The sequence below is a fragment of the Aptenodytes patagonicus genome, chromosome 18, assembly GCF_965638725.1.
Source record: "Aptenodytes patagonicus chromosome 18, bAptPat1.pri.cur, whole genome shotgun sequence".
NCBI lineage: Eukaryota > Metazoa > Chordata > Aves > Sphenisciformes > Spheniscidae > Aptenodytes > Aptenodytes patagonicus.
Window position 1 is genome coordinate 12943099 of NC_134966.1, and position 17394 is coordinate 12960492.

At 46.3% G+C, this 17394-nt stretch overlaps 1 protein-coding gene across 4 annotated transcripts in view; it reads left to right on the forward strand.

Annotated features, from left to right (window-relative positions):
* MVB12B (multivesicular body subunit 12B) overlaps positions 1-17394 on the forward strand; it is a 65515-nt gene that overhangs the window by 18279 nt on the left and 29842 nt on the right. For all 4 annotated transcript variants that reach the window (XM_076355643.1, XM_076355640.1, XM_076355642.1 and 1 more), the window contains 2 exons: positions 2476-2605; positions 2912-3034. In XM_076355643.1, coding sequence (XP_076211758.1) covers positions 2476-2605; positions 2912-3034 — 253 coding nt within the window. The remainder of the gene's footprint in view (positions 1-2475; positions 2606-2911; positions 3035-17394) is intronic.

Below are 17394 nucleotides of genomic sequence, written 5' to 3' on the forward strand. Positions count from 1 at the left end.
TGGCAGCAGCAGCTGGAGCCATGTCTGGTCGCGGCACTCTGCTCTGCAGCAGGCATCAAGTGCTTTCGACTTGCAGTACGGAGGAGGCTGGGGACGAGCCCCGTGGGAGCTGAGTGTGGAAGGGCTGCAGGACACCACGCGCTGGTGCCGAGTGTACAGATACTGCTCAAGAGCAGGGCTGGTACCAGTGCTCGTCAGTAATGAAATCCAGCCTAGTTATGAGTAGAAAGGAGTTATATGAGCTTGCTTTGCAGGGAATAATTCATCTGGGTCTGCAGCAGATGAGGATGGTTTTTCAGTCACTACTGACCTGGTTCTGATTTGAACCTGTGACCTGGAAGTGAAAGGCTCTGCAGCCCATTTCCCATTCCCCTGGGTCACCCCCTTTCCCTGGAGAATTCCTGGGCACGTGTGGCGCAGGGGAGAGTCGTCAGCTTATCCTGCTCGCCCTTGGGAGTGCTGGACACTTACTGTGTGCTGCTGTAATTTTTGTGAAAGTCCTGGTGGAAAGGTGGAAGGGGACTTTGTAATTAATTTAAAATGCATTGGATTGCGACCCATGCAATCTTTAAAGCAGAGGCACTGTCTGTATTAATGAGGTGGTGCATATCCCTGCCTCCATTAGCATGAACGAACACATGTCGATTGACTGTTTATAATATGTTTACTTAAAATTAACTCTGGTTAAGCATGTGTAATTAATGAATCCAGCTCCTAAACCAAGTTTGCTACAGACTGCAGGCTCTAGCCAAGTGTGAAAGAGACCAAAGACAAAAAAGCAAATAGTCAGCTTTGTACTTACTGTGAAAGTCAAATAAGAGGCACTGATTTTGTTCAGAGTTAAATTTGTGGTTTTACATGTTTCTGTGCTCTTCTCTGACGGTTGACTTTTTATAGTAAGTATATTAAATATAGTACTCCTTACTAGGTTCTGAGAAAATTTTCAGATGTGGAAACCTTAAACCCTGGGCTCCTAAAATCAGTTTTAGGCACTTCAAATAAAAGCCCAGTTTTCCACAGCAGGAGAAGACTAGGCTTCAGGGATACAGGTATTTAACATCTCTAAAAAGCAGCACTGTAACTGCAAAGCTGCATGCACAGATGCTGTATTGTGACACACCTCGCACTGTCTGTACAGTTATTGGTGCTGGTGCGACAGCAAATTTCAGAGGCCAGGATGGATTGCTTTTTCCAAGGTGCGGATTACGAAACAGGAGGAGCCTACAGAGACAGGGCTGCTTGCCATCTGTTGAAGTGAGAGCATATTTTTAAGCTGGAGGATATTTATTCATATTAAACTGAAGGGTTTTGATTTTGCAGGCACTTGTTTGCAGTTGTTGGTTGTTTCCAGATTTTGGTTCAGTGGCTGCACTTTAGAGTTTCAGTTTATCAATGGACTTCTGTCATGTCTTTCAAGTGCCTGCATTCACAAATAGAAACCTCACCTTGCTCACATTGAGACTGTCGTGGACTCTAGGGTGAGACAGAGCAACGGCTTCCAAGCACCACAGATCTGTATCTGTGTGCTGGTACCACCCATTGTCATGCGACAGACCCATAACTGGATGTGGATTGTATCTGCATGCAGACAGACAGCGTGCATATACATTAATTCATCATACAGATAAGCCTTAACTCTGATGGGCTTGAGTTTTTCTTGATGGATAACGTGGAAAAAAGTGAAATTGCTCTGCGATGCATAGCAGGAAAGGGCCGTGCAGCAAATTCACTCACCCTCTGAACACAGGTCAGTGCAGCACAGCTGCCCTGTAGGAGGTCCTAGCAATTACTGCTTTGTAAATCTGGTTTATCCCTACAAAGATACCAGGGTAAACACGGTGGGAGTATCATTTCAGTGCTTGCTGACTGAGTCAGGAGAGGTCATTAACACTTAGGATGCGTGAGATTTGGGCAGACAGCTTTTACTGTTAGCCACTCTGCATGGCAGTCTGTTTTTCTGCCTGCTCCTCCTCTCGGTTTGGTTGGCTGTTTGGAAGCACTTGGCAGAATAAACTGACCGGTTGTGTCAGCAGCTTCCAGGTATGTTCCTAGAGGCAATGCTTGCAGGAGGAATATTTAGATACGACTATCCAGGCCGGTAAGGCAAACATTATCTTGGAAAGAGAAAGCAAATGTGAGAAGTATGTGTAAGTGGAAAAATCACCTGCCATTTCTGTTCCGTGGTGCAGTACTCTGTGGCATACATGATGTCTTATCTTCTCTGCAGAGGGTAGTAGGGAGTATTGGTTTATCGCAGTGCCTAATAACAAATCTCACACAGTGTACAGAGAGCTCCTGATAGAAAATTTCTCCAGTCACTGAATGGCACTGCACTGTCTGGTTTGTTGACATATATCTGTTCTTTGGCTCCAGTTCCTGCCATAATTATCTGCCTAATATCTGGAGAGACAATAAATAACATTTATACCCTAATCTTGCATAAAAACCACCCTGTGTCCTGGGTTGTTTTTGCAGAAGAAATAGCTTTCAGAAAGAAGAGGCTGTGCATTAAATTCATCCCTCGAGATTCTACAGAGGCAGCGATCTGTGATATCCGAATCCTGGGTAGATCTAAACAAGCCCCTCCTCAGTACACGTTCATAGGGTAAGTGCCCCTCGCTCCAGAAGCTGTTGTCATAAATTCAATTGTACCAAGGCTAAGCACCCTGTTTTCCTATAATTACTAAGTAGTAGTTTTGTAAGAGCTGAAGCTTGTCATTAGAAAAGTCTACATAAGTACAAGTGTTAGTGAGTTTGATGTAGGAATTAACTACCCCCCCCTTTTTTTTTTTTTTTCAATTAGACTGGTTCTCACTAACCAAGGTGTTTGTGAAACACGTCAGTGCCTGATACTTGTGCACGTGTGCAGCATTTGCTTGTAGCATTAATGTCTTCTGTGTTGATTACATAGGGAGTTGAACAACATGGGCATTTGGTACCGGATGGGCAGAGTTCCACGCAACCATGAATCTTCGCAGCCTGCGACTCCTCCTTCCCAAGTACCGTCTTCGACACCAGCTCCTAACTTGCCAAGGTAAGATTTCTGCTTTCCAGCCCCTTCTGCTTGATGCTGCATGGTGTATTGTTACTAACATTGCCTGGTGGAATCAAGACCAGGGTACCACGTCAGTATGAATGATTACGTGGCATGATCTGATAATGAGGAAATGTGTCGTTCTTTCAAGTATTTGCCTACTGGAAGTTCTTTTGGCTGTCGTTGTATAAAAGCATATGGGTGAAGAAGTCAGAAGAAAGAAGAAGCCTGCAGAGGAAGGGAAACAGCAAACTACACCTTTTTTTTCTTTAAACTGTGCGGGATATTGTAGTTTTCAACAAGTACACGTGGGTCACCCCTGGAGGGTGGGCCAGAACTATAGCCAAGTCGATTTCTCTCCTTGTCCAAAGGGAGGGAGAAGCGTTCATACAGATTTTAATGCATAGGGAGACAAGTTTTGTTTTGCTCATTCTCCAGAATCAGTCCACTCATGGTTTGAAGTACTGTCCGTGTTTTTTCTTTTCTTGGACCCAACTACTGTGCTCCAGTCTTGCAGCTGACATTGGGCATGCAGAGCAGACTGCTCAACCTGCAGTGACTGACAGGAGCAGCACTTCTGGGCAGACACTGGCAGTGTCTGTCCAGGTTGTTTTCCCTGTGTTATACACAGTATTTGTGTGTATAAATGTATGCACTTGTGTGTATACTTGCATATAATAGTAGTCCTGCATTGACAGCTTACTTGCTGGATTTCTCTGGACAAAGCAGAGTGTTGTTAAGCAACAAACCAACACAGACGGAGGCTAAACTGAGTGCTTCGTACTCCTGGAATTTGCTATGAAAGCACAGCATCCAGTGTGAGATGGGCTCCTACTGATGAGGCTCATCGACTGAACTCCAGGCCAGGCTATTGCCAGGGGACAGCACATTCTCTGTGGGTCCCTTTGGGCTTTTGCTTAATTAAGCAAACATGTATTTTTGCACTAGGCATTTGGTATACTGCAGATACGTTTACAGTATTGCAATAACTGTTGAGAGCTAGAATTTCAAAGGAGACAGCGGAGGGGAATTCCAGGGGGGTTGGTTTGTATACAAAGGTCCTTGTATCGTATGGGTGGAAAATACTCATGTCCTTCGGACTCTTGATTTACAGGTCATTTCAGAGAGTGGCACTTTTAAACTGCTGTAAACTGTTCCCAAAAAAGCTATTGGGTATCTTTTTAAGGCAGGTGTCTACATTTGAGCCTTCACCCGTGACCCAGACTTAAACCTACTGTCTTGCGGTGGCTCTTTGAACTCTCCAAAGCATTTGGATGTTTCCTTCACTGAGAGTTTTGCTCAGTCACCTGCCATGCCGTGGCACACTGCTTGCTGTCCTGTACTGTCAGGTGTGCTGCAGGCAGAGATGCTGTCTTGCTTTTCAAACAGAGATGGAGGCAAAAGAGATGAAAAGCCAGCAGTCTTCTGGAGATTTCAGCCTGTCCCACCAGGAGCTGATACGTTGTTTTGAAGCTTCACTGGACGTAAGCTACTTGCTTAGCACAGGCCATGCGAGATCAGAGAAAAAGATACCTTGATTTTAGAGCACAGATCTTCATTTTCTGTTTGCAAGAAATTCCTGCCTGGGCAGATTTCCACAATAAGGAGAAAAAATTATCATAGCAAGAGAATGTCAATGGCGGTCCTTAATCACTAAGCGTGGAAGGGTCACTTTATGGCCGAGCAGGGAAGGCTACAGAGCAGCGTCAGAGCTATTGGGAACAGGGCCAAAATTAGAGCTCAGAGCATCAGCGACAGTCTGAAAAGAAGTGTTTACAAGGCTTATATATTTTATAACCTCTTGTTGTACAGTTTATGGTTTACAATGGCTGCAAGGAAATTGGATCAGTTTTGTTTTACTTGCCAAATAAAGCAAATGTCAAAATAGTCAATATAAAATGTATTCTAATTTGGCTGAGTTAAAACAGCCAGTATGCAGTGGAATAATTGAATGTTACATTAATGCCTCCTAGTAAAAACCACCTGTCTGTAGCCAGCTCCACTCTCATGCCCTGTGTGTGATTTACAGGTAACTTTTACACCACCAGCCTGATCATTCAAAGCATCTTTCATGTCTGTTTTTTTTTTTACTCCGATTATTTATTATCTAATATATTTTTTAAGAAATAGAAATGTATATAAAGGTGCATCCTGCAAATATTTCATTATTACGGGGAACACATACTACTTGAAAGCCTTTTCTAATACTTTATCAGCAATGTGGTAAGTTACTCAACACTTAATGTTTGTGGAAGATTGTAGTCACAAGTAACCTCTTATTTTTACATCACCATGGAGAGATGAGATTACACTGGTAGCCAGTTTGCTGCTTTATTCCGTGTGGATATATCCTGACAGGAACAGCAGCGAGTTATTCTGATGCTGCCATGAGTGCTAAGAGAAAATTGGTGAGCAGTGCCAAATAGAGCACTGTGGAGATTCTGCTGTTAGGCTGACCAGCCTGTTTAAGCTATTCTCTTCAGTTGCTGTCTAGCATTATAAAATAATTTTAAATCAAGAGGGTATGCTTGGGTGCTTCAGAACAATTGCTAACACTGGTTATAAACTAAACCAGTAAAACACACCAGTGAGCTTCTGCACAGCAAAACCTTCCTAAATGGAAGGACTTTTTACTGTGGGAGATGTTTATTTCTGCACCAGTCATGTTTCCTCCTCAGATCCATGATGTAAGTTACTGATGGCAGTGGATGGCGGCACATCAGAGTTTTGTCATGTGTCAGAGGTTTGACCCCCACAGCTTGCTGCACGTCAGCAATGCTGCTTCCGCTGCTTGTGTCGCGGGGTTATGGCTCGCAGTCAGAACTGCACAAGGGGAGGCTTTGTTTGAGATTTGAGCTGGACTGCATATGTTATTTTTCAGCCATTTCTTCTCCTTGGTGTTTCCTACTGCAGGCATCTGGCTTAATGGTCTCTAACGGCAGCCCTCGCCATCCCAGTGAGGATGGCGTGCTGTGCTGTGGAACACAACTGTGCCATTGTGCAAGGCATCAAGCTGCTTTACTGTCTTTTCTCTCCAAATTCTGCGACAGCTTCTTGGCACTAATGGCAGCCTGGAGAAATGCACTTGCAGTTTCCCATCCTAGAAGGCTGCTAGTAAAGAACTGCTTTTGTTGACTTGAGTCACCAGTGGGAGTTTAATGTAACTTTCCTCAGTACCTCTGCTCTGTGTTCAAGGCCTGCACTCTCTGGTGCTGCATGGTGACATTGCTTTGGGAAGCAAGAAGGTAATCCTTCCCCAAAAGAGGTGCTAGTAACAGGTAACTCACCTGGCCCTTTGCACACTTTTACTTCACCCAGCCTGTGGATCGGCAATTGCCAGTGCATGGTCTGGGGACTTGGAGAAAAGTACATGTCATGAGCATTTGAGCAGTGTCGTAGGGCTCAGCCCCTCCATGCCTCAAGCTCTGTTAGAGTAGGCTAGAGCAGGATTTGTGTGTGATGTTCTCCTCTTCACGAGTCCAGTTCCAGCCTTTTGGGAGCAAGTCCCTGACTTCTGTGAATGCATGCAGAGCCAACCTCAAACCATTTTGCCTTGCAGCTGCCTACGTGATGGCTCCCATCACAGCCGCAGTGCTTTATGAGCCCGTGTGGCTTCTGTGGTTCGGGAGCGAGTTTCGCATCCCTCCCCGAGGTGCTGCAGGAGTCTCTACCACCATCATTCAAACAGCCCTCTCACAATTTGTCAGCTGCAAGCAAGATGTCAGTCAGTGCTGCTGAAGTGTGTTTTACAGTGACAGACATAATTGCACTTAACTTTTTGCGTGGATGTTATCAATCTGTGACGGATACTTTGGGAAATGGAGCAGTCTGATTGCAGATGATATGTCACAGGCGTTTAATCTTCCTCTCGGAGAGACCAGGATTCAGTCACAACTTTTACTTGTTGATGTCAGGTTTTGAAAATGTAGATTTGCGCTGACCCTGGGAATTGTTCAGTCATTTAGTTTGCAGGGCTGTCATCTGAAAGGTTAATGGCTTACCAGAGAGAAGGAGGATCTTGTTACAATCCGCTTGTATTCGTATCAGTTGTTAGCGTGGCTGGGCACTTGCTGTTTTGGTTCAGCAGGGCAGAACTCCTCCAGCTGCCTTCCTGGGATGCCTGTGGCACGTCTCCATGGCTGTTCTAATTGAGAACCACGGATGTAGGGCAGGGCAGAGGGCAGGCCAGTCCTGTGGCAGGGGGTAAGCCTGAGCTGGAGTCTCTGGGTCTCACGGTGCCCGCTGCTGTGCGGGAGGCAGAGCCACGAGTTGGTTGCTCGTGCTCTGGACTGACCAAAAAGGCACGCGGGTGAGAAAAACAGTGTTGGCCCTGAGTGCTGCACCTCCAAGCGTGCCTGGTGACCAGGAGAGGTGGCAGAGCTGGTGTGATGCCTGGCCAGGAGACGCCAGCGGCGCAGGAGCGCTGCAGCTCGGGAGGGAGTTGCTGTCCTGGTGGGGTGGCAGTCGGGAACGCTGACCAGCACCATCAGGTTTTTCGCACGTGGGGCTCCTGGTGCAGCCAGGCACAAGCTGTCGTGGGGACCGGCAGAAGGAGGCACCAGTCTGCAGAGCCAGATGGAGAGAGGATCGGGAGAGGGGTGGCCGCTTCCCTGAGAGCAGCATGCTGCTGGTGAAGCGTGGCTGCCCGCTCCTGTGCGCACAGCAACGGGGACAGCTGAAGCTGGCACAAGCCAGCCAGATCAAAAGGGCACGGTTTTCTCCTAGTTAGCAAGGCGATGCAGCTGGGCTGGCCTGAGAGGCCGCGGGCAGCGAGCATGGGGTGAGCTGGAGAGTGGCAGCCTGTCACGGTCGGGGGGGAGCCAGGCGAAGTCTCCCTGGGTGCAGGGGTTCTGTGTCCAGCCGGGCAGTATGAAATGCCCACCATGGGCAGGCAAGGGACCGGGCTGCTGGTGCGGGAGGTGGGGCCCATCTGGAAAAGGCAGCGGGTGCTCCGTACCACCCCAGCTGGAAGGGGCCACAGCCAGGGTCCCGGCCCCTACGGCAGCACCAGTGTGGCCACAGGGCCCCATGCTGGTCTGTCCCAGGAGAGGCAGTGGTCCCTCTAGACTCTGCTTGTGGGGGCTCTGCCCCAGCCCAGGAGCGATGCCCAGGGGCAGAGCAGCATGTGTGCCGCTCCCTGCTGCCTGCCTCTTTCCTGGGGGTCCGGGCTTCTTCAGGGAGAGGGGCTGTGCGCCGTGCCAGACCCGGGGCCCCAGCATCCGTCTGCTGTGCTTGTAACTCCTGCCTGATCCGCATGGCTAATAAGCTACAGAAACAGCTCATTTGTGTTGCAGCTCACACCCCTCGCAGCTGTGGGTCTGCAGCGTGGCTGGCAGCCGTCCCTCCCCGCACACCCTCTCTGTGCTGTGAGCACAGTCGGTCTGTGCCACCAAGTGCTCAGGTCTTGAAACACTGATCTGGCAGGAGTATTACACCAGGGGAGTGCGCCTCTGGTTTTGATAAGATAACAACTGCCCTACTTAAACCCCTGAAATAAGAGCAGGATGTGTAAATTTTCCTCCCGTGCTCCCAATTACCTTTTAAATAGTTAAGCAACCCCCCCTTAGAAAAGGGAAATGATTTGCTCCTGTTCCTCTGCTCCCAGTAGAGTTTAATGTTAAGGAATGTAAGAATTTCCTTTCTAGGCAGAGAAGTCTGATTTTTTTCAAATTGATTTATTAATGGTGTTTGAACTTTGTCGTGTAAGCTTGGAAAGTGATCAGTGTGTGGCTTTCTGCTGGAGGCTGATGATGTGCAATAGGTGGCAGCTAATAAAGCAGCACCAACAAGCCGGTATGTTGGAGACCTGAACTTGGTCGATGGTAAGTCAGTCTTACTCTGTGCAGTGGGTTAATTGAAGGGAAGTGGGATTTATAATTTATAAATAAATTATTTATTTATAAATAACTATCTTAATTTTTTCTTTAAGACATTTAAAATAGATTTTATGGAGAGTCTGTAGAGGAAAAGGTTCCAGGGTTTCAATGCTTTTCTGCTCTGGTGGGGAACAAAGCCAAGACTTCAGAAAGCTGCCATGGACTGGAGGCAGACACCACTGATAGCCTGATGGCCGGCCAGGATGCTTTCGCAGAGTGGTGGGGGTCTACCTTAAAGTCCCTCATCTGAACCAGATGCTACCAAATAAGGAGTGCTTTGGGATGGATGTTTCTGGTTTGACTGGAAACTGCTCTGAGAAATGTTGTCGGTGGGATCTCTCGACAGTCTGATCCTTTCTACAAAATGTTTCCTTCTTGATGGAGTTGCATTTTCTAATCTGTTTCATCAAAAGAGCTCTAAAGTAAAACTACCTTCTGATTTACAACTAATAAAACATATTCTTTGGCTTGAATGCTCAAATCACTTGTATTGTGAAATACAGCACAATATTCCTAGTTTTTAAGTTACATACCCTACAAGAGGCCAAGGATGGTACAAGGGCTGGGCTCACATCACAGTAGCTACAGATTAAAAAAACCCCAAACCCGAGATTGAAACAGTAAGTTAAAGCTTGGAGGAAGTGTTTCCACAGACCCATTCCAGTGGGTACGGTAAGAAGCAAAATTTAAGGATGAAATGTCCGTGATGCGTGTACGCTGTGCAAATCTGAACATGAGATTGTTTGGGTAATCTCATGGTTGGTTTGAGTGGGTAAGGGGTGCTGGCATACATTTATCCAGAGTCTGTTTTCCATAAGGAATTTGTTATGAAACTGCACTGACCGTATGGCTTGCATCCAACTCAGCTGGATGAAGACGTGCAAAAATTGGTCACGGTCCAGTATGTTTTAGTGGTAGAAAATGATGATTAGGAAAAAATGTTTAAACAATATGAGTGGTTTCCAGGCACAAGAATCCCTTGCAGCAGCCGAGAAAGAGAGACATTAACTGTAGTTAGAAGTTTGATTGATTTAGCTGATTTTGAGGATGCATTGAAAAATCTGGGGAGTGCTCCAAGTGAAGAGGGTTCGATAGCCTTCGAGTAATTTTTCTTTATAGAGCCCTGTTCCTGGTATAGTAATATTCCTGGAGGCATATTTTCTTTAGGGTATAGCGTAGGGTCATTAAGTACAAACTGAAGGTATTCATTCTAAGAAGCTATATACTCAGTTGTTAAATAAGCCCTGCAGGGGAATTGAGCGTTTTTTCCCTAAAACTTCTGTGTTGTCTGCTATTTAATATGATCTCTGCCACTGTTGATTTGTAATCTGTGCTTTCACCCTGAAGTGCATGTGGTTGTGTTCAGATATTTCCTTCTTTAAATCAATCACTTTCACCATTTTCCAAAACACTTCTTGAGTTTATTGCTTTTAGTAAAGTGTTTGGACTGTCATTATTTATTACTGGCAAGGTGCTGACAACGTGCTCTTCCCAAATGAGTCTTTATGTGGAATATTTGTTTAACAGGTTTTGCAGGGGAGGCGTTGCTGCTCCCCGCGGGCTGGGCTGTGCCTGCAGCACCCCGGTGCTGCAGGGTCTGCCTGGGCGGCAGCCCCCTCTGCGCCTGGCCCCCGGCAAGGGGCTTGCCTTGGAGGTATGCTTCTCGTTGGACGTGTGAGCCCAGGCTTTGTTGTGCTGATTAATTTGACAGAATTTAAAATCCTAACCAAGGAAGCTTACGCCGTGTGTAATTTATCTTTTTGGAGTATTTCTGCTGTTTGGCAATTTTTCCCTACTGCTTCATTATCTGAAAACTCCTGACTCTGGAGAGTAGCTAGTGAAGGATGTGGAAAGCTGCACTCTTCCCGCTGCAGCCTCCAGAGACACTGCGCTGCTCATCTAAGACAACCACTTCATAAGCACTTCATGCTTACAGTATGAGGTCTTAGTTCTTTGATGCAGTCCTCTGCCTATAACAATTTAATGGGCTACAGCTCAGACTTTCAAGCAGTGTAAATTAAACTTGTTGGGTTTTTTCTATTGTTTGGCAGCTGTTCTATCCTGGTTACTTAAGTCCTCTGATCTAAATTAATCCCTGTATAGAGGAAGCTGCAGGAGCTTCATTCTGCATTAAGCCTTACATTTTGGGTTGCTGGTTTGCAGTAGATAATGCTGCCTTGTTAGCATCATCGGGGTTTGTTCTATTCAGCTGGTGATTGCTTTAGTTTTGACAGAAGAGCACAACATCATTTTCCCCTGTCTTTGAGGCGTGGTCATTTCGGGAGGGGGATGCACAGAGGCATGCGGTATGTAATGCATTGAGTACGCGTGCTGCAGACAGGCCTTTTTCCCCTTCTACAGCTGGGAAAATTAAATGGGTAAATCTAAAAGTGGAAAGACTCACTCATTCCCTCTTTCATTCTCTCATGCATTTGGGCTTTTATAAATCTGAATCTGGCACCACCAGCTCTCATTGATTTTTGGGAAACAGGATATTTTAGTAGCTTGGAATGAGATGAAATGCTTGCAAAGCCCATATGTTGCTTGTTTTAGGGAAAGGGTCAGGAAGGTTTTAGAAAGTATTTAAATATTTGGTTTACACGATTAGAATAGATTGTCTGGATTGAAGTCCATTACCCGAGGTGATTCTTGCCTCACAGTTTTGTTTTTCATTGCAGTTCTTTGGAGTATGAGGTAGGTGTTCTGGCATCGCAATGCCTGAGCACAGTAAAAGTTAAGGACTGTGAATAAATACTGTAGATGGGATTCTGGACACCGCCGGAGCTATAGATATCTGCTATGGCGTTGTCTCTAAGCTGCAGTTTGGAAAATGCATTCTGGTAGAGTGAGCAGTGGCTGAGAGGTCCTCTGATGTCTGTCAGTGAAACTACAGCAGCTCGTTTCTTAGAAATGGGCTTTTTCCTCCCTCCATAGGCAAAGCTTTCAAGTTGAATTATGTTTCTTGAGAGCTACAGTCTGATACTAACTTCTTGTAGGTGTGTTTTCAGCTTTCTACAGCTTGGAATTTAATTGTTCTGTCCTCAGTTTTTTGTGAGACATGATCTTTGCATAATCCATTGATTATGAAAGATATGATTCTTTTTATTTGAAGGTATTCCTATGAGACTGTAGTTTTTGCAGCACTGTACTTAAGTTCATTTAAAATAAATTGCAGTCATGACAGTGGTACATCAAAGAACAGGACGATTCTAGTCTGCAGCATGCAGTATGGTTTCTAATATATTTGATAACGTGGGACAGTTCTTAGAAGTTTTGCCCAATTTCTCTACCACACTCATCCAATCTGGTTGGAAAGCAAAAACTTACCATTGTTCTTTTGCTGTGCATTGTTGATATTTTTATATGAATTACGAAGCATCCTTTGATATCTGGCATTTCCCCTTATGATCCTCTGTTACATTTTATGAGTACTTGCCCTCTAACTTCAAAAGCAGTTCATCACCTTCCTGCAGACAGTTATTAATAACTGATTTGGAACTGTTGGGCATTCCTGGGCCTGGTTTATGCGAGTTTCTCTCCAAAAACTTTCAAAAAGTGGCCATAATGTGCGCAGACCTCAAACCACCTTTGCTAGCGTGTGAAGGATCTCTCTCATTACATGCTTCTTCTGTTGCTGTCGTATGTAGACTTGTTCCGTAGATTTAATGACTAAAAGAAAAACTGAAGTTAAGAGAGTAATTAAATCTGCCCTGTCCTGAACTGTGCTGTTGCAGTTGTTTCATCCTAAATTGCCTGGAAATTATCATATGCTGGGGAAAAATATTTTTTGTATTTAACCCGCGCTGGAACAGTGTGGTTTTGACTTCAGTGTTGGAGAGAGCGGGCTGGAGCCCTGACGGCTGACCTCACTAGGGCAGGCGTCTGTCTGTCCTTCCCTCCTTCCCGGCAGCACCAAATCCACCTCATTGCTTTCGTTTGGCGGGGAAGAAGAAAGCTACTTTTTGTGACAGTTCAAAAGGAAAATAATTGGCATGGGGATAGTTAATGTGAGTTGCCATTCCTTAACATCAGAGATTCCACTAAAGTACTAATAATTACTGTTAATATCTTTCAGTGGAAACTTTCAGAGTAAACGAGCACTGGTTGAAGCAGTATTTAACGGCATGCTGCTGGCATGACAAGAATGCAAATAAGCGTTATTAGCCTAATGATTTTGCTGTCGCCATGGCTGTGCAGCAGTAGTGTTGTGAATATGTCATGCAGTACCCGTGAATTTGGAAAGTGTGTCAAAACACAACTTCAATTAGTTTGCTCTAATTATGGCTCTAGAGAGTTCATAACTATATCACTCCTCATTAAAAGAGATTTTCTTATATGGATTAATACAGCACATAAAGGGATGTTTGAGCGATGTGAGGCAGAGCTGTGTGGAGGGAGGATGCCCATGGTGTGGCGGGAGGTGCAGTGGGTCCAGAGCAGTGCTGGGGGCTGGCCCCGTCCTGTGAGCTCCTGGTGCAGGACAGGGGCTGGGAAACCTCCCAGGGCGGGCAGGACCGCACGGCTGCGCCAGGTCAGCTGGTGGGTGGCCCCTTCGGTATCCCTCAGAAGAGGGTTTTGTCCCTCGGCACATGAACCTGGTGGATGATTCTGGACAGGCTCTTCAGTTAAAAAAAAAAAACAAACAAAAAAACCCCCAGCAAAACAAAACAAAACAAACCCAAAAAACAAACCCACAACAAAAAACAACAAAACAAACAAAAAAACCCCCAACAGAATACAAAACAAAACACAAAAGCCCTAGTAGGAACCATACTTGATGCTAAAATAGAGATCTGGCTTGAAAGCTTTGCTCTGATAAAGGTCGAGGAGCGTAGGTAGTCAGAAGCCTGTGTCAGTCTGGCATCTCCGAAGGAGCCCTGCAGGATGCCAAATGTCGGTGTAGCGTCCCAGGGTATTTATAGTGTCTTTTAAATACTGTCTTTTCGTATTGCCTGAGCATGTTCTTGCTTTGCAGAATGGGGAAAAGATTCTTGTGCTCACAGATGAGCAGTTGGTGAAGGGTTAAAGTAGTAATTGTTTAAATCTTTTAGGCTTTCCTCCCAGTTCTGTGATAATTTGATGAAGAACTTCACCCTAATTAAATATTCAAATTAGGAATAAGTGTCAATATGGCTTCCCATTGCCTGGAATGATGATTAATTGTATTCAAAACTCTAGTGGCCGCTGTAATCTAAACCAAACCGTTGTTCTTGATTATTTCTGCAACACATTTACCATGTTTTTGTTTTAAAATTTAAACTAGTAATTGATTTGCCATATGCTGCAGAGCTGCACATACTTTCACGATTTGTGTTTAGGAACTTGGGGACTTTGTAATTGGGATTTTCTTGCTTTTCAATGGCAGCCTCTTTTTTTTTTTTTTGTCTTCTACAATGCAAAATGATTTGGCTTTCACAACGCATAAGGAAAATGCATTATGCAATCAACTTAGTAGGTATAAGTTATATTGATCCTGGCCAAAGTTTGCATTAATTTAAAATAAGTTAGACTTTGTTTCCCATTTTTCCCTACAATGTCATGCTTTTGAAAAAGGGAAGGGGGAAGGGGAGAGCTGATCTCCTTCTAGCGGTTACTGCCCTCCGTCTTGTGGTCTTGCAGCTAAATGTTCTCCTTGGAGAGACCTGGCTCTCCTCAGTGCAGCTCGGTGGGAGTGATGAAATGCCCGTTCATCCTACCTCAGAGATGGAAAGTGGCCATGGAGGGGGGGGTGTGGGCCGTCGTTTCCAAACGCCCTTGTAACAGCCTGCATTCAAGCCCCCCACTGCTGGCAGGCCGGTGTCGGCAGCGGCTGAACTGGCACTTTCGGCTCACAAGCCCCACGAGCGGTTGCAGGAGTGCCAGCCCGCTGAGAGCAGGTCACCCGGTGCATCCCCACACATAGCATTTGTAATTCCCCCTGCTGCGAGGGAATACCTCGGTGTGTCTTTTAACGTTGATATGTCTGAAATGGAGAGCAAACGGGATACCCTGTGGAGTTAGGCAGCGAGGTCTGGATACGTCATCTTCTGCTGCCGTATTTGTGCGTGTGTGGTCACAGCCCCTTGGACGGCAAGTGATTCATTTTAATTACACGCGTGGAACGTGCGCACCGCTTCAGCATATGGCGCTTGTGAAACCTGGTGCTTGCCTGGCACACTTGCGGCGACTGGGTACTTGGTTCAGAAAGTTTTTTGCGAACTAAGGATTCAGAGCTTTACTGGAAGGCTGCTGCGTGACAGCTCCTTCGTGGTGCTTACACAGTGCCCATCACGAGCCGCCTGTGGGACTGTCTCCTCGGCCCTCTGGCCAAAGGGATGCTCGTCACCTCCCTCGCAGCCTGCGGCGGTCCGGCCGGCTTGGTGGTGGGTTGTGGAAAAGGACTGTCCAGGTGGAAGAGGGTCAGCCTCTCCTGCAGCAGAAGCTGGTGGAAACTTTTAAAATACTCTGTTCAGAAATGGGCTTTTTAAGATCTGCTTTTTTACTTCCAAAACAATTCCTGCTGTTTTGTTTGGGATGAAGAAAATGGTCCCCTGTTCAAGCAGGAGAAATTCAAAAGTCTTTCTGTTAGCTGTTTTGGTGCCTTGGAAAGTATTTTTGGATACTGCTATTAAAAAAAACAAATGAAAAGCGTGTAATGCCTGCAGGCAGTCGTCTTCTGTTTTAAAGTGTGTTCATGACAAACCTGCCTCTGCTCGCAAAGAGTCTCATATGGATTGTGTTTTAAACAGCAAACTGTTAGCCAAACTTGAAAATATTTTCACACCATCTTTTTCTGGTTAGAAGTAGCTTTGGGAAGCAGAAGCAAACTCAAACTGATGTTTGCTTTTTCTTATTTTATCCGTGCTGTTCACCATCAGCTGCATCAAAATCTAAAAATATATAGTTCTTCACAAAATGTGTCCTGTTTTTAAAGGCAGATAATTTCCAGATGATTTCCTCGATAGATAAAACCTGCTAGCTAAGAACACGGATTTGATGCTCTGCTGGAGAATACACAGGGCCCTTTCTCGCAGATAGGGCGTTTGTGAGAGGACACAAAGGCTGCCTGGTTTTTCTGGCAGGAGGGTGATGCCAAGGGCCTTGCCATGTCCAGTAGCTCTCACTCCTGTGAAATGGTAGCTGCTGCCTCTGCTCTGATGCTACCTTAAGCCTCTCTATGAAGCGGGAGCATCTTCATTACGTATGGCAGTGGGATCCAGAAGATTAATGATAACATTTTATAAAAATTCACACGGATCTGGGATCAGTATTAGAAAAATACAGATTTGAATTAAAAGGGAAAAGCCCGAATCTCTCATCAAAGCATAGAAATCTGCAGGCTGTCAATAACGGTTACTAGCAAAAAGTCTTTTCTCACGGCAGACTTCTCAGTGAAGTTTCATGCCTGGCCGGGCGGCCGCGCTGGCCAGACGGTGAGGGCAGTGTGACGGCAGAGGCAGAGCCATGTCCGCCGTGGTGAGCAGCCTTGCTCAGGCTCTCCCAAGCCCCAGCGCTCCCATGCCTGCACAGCTTTCCTGGGCTGTGTCCCGCTGGGCAGGGGGAGCTGGCACTGGCTGTTTGCACCCTGCCCGAAGGGCTGTCGGGTCCATCCGCAGTGCCAGAGGCTGGTGCACAGCAGCTCTGGGCTCCGGCAGCTTTGTGTGCAGCCCCCTCTCTGGCCCTAGGGCCTGACGAGAGCGGGGCTTGCTGGGTGTCACATCCCACCCTCCTACAGCGCGTGTTCCTGGGAAGGTTGCCCACCTCATCTTCTAGCCTGTGTCCAGGCTTGCCGTGTGCTGGGTTTTCCTTTTAATAAGCTCTGAGTGCTGAAAATAGTTTCAACTTTGCTTCCATGAGCTCTGTTTTTTCCTATTTATAGGAAGGTTTAATGTAAGATGTAAAAATATCTCTCTGCTGCAGGAATGCTGGGCAGAGCATTATTGGGAGGGAGGGCGGGTGGGTGGGCGGGCGTCGTGCACTGCTGCAGCTAGAGAGGTGACGAGTGAAATTTGGCTTCTCTTTTCTGAGGGGCTGGTGTAGGGGAGCTCAGTGTGTGCATCACCCCTTGCCTCAGGGAGCATGGGAACATGCAGCAGGCTCTGGGTAGGTTTGGAGCAGTCCTTAGTCATCAAGAGAGTTTCAAAGATCTTATTTATGAATGTACATGGAATTTTTTGGCACAGATAAACCCAAAGCACTTGCTGTTAGCACTTTCTGCCTTGAAGGAAACGTGTTTGAGTCCCACAGGGTGTTCGGGTGCACTCTCGATGCCTTATGTTGAGGCTTGTATTTGCAGAGGGGGGATCGTACTTGCCAGCCACTGTGCAGGCTGTCCCCGGGTGCCAGCTCGCAAGGAGCTGCCGTGTCCTGCTGGAGGGTGGATGGCCGCCTCTGTAAGCGCTTTGGTTGCTGGCTGAGTCCAGTGTTCAGTGGGGTGGAGAGGGCTTGCACCAGGGTGTAGATGGTCTTGCTCACAGCTGGACTGAGGAGCAGGTAAAGCAGCTG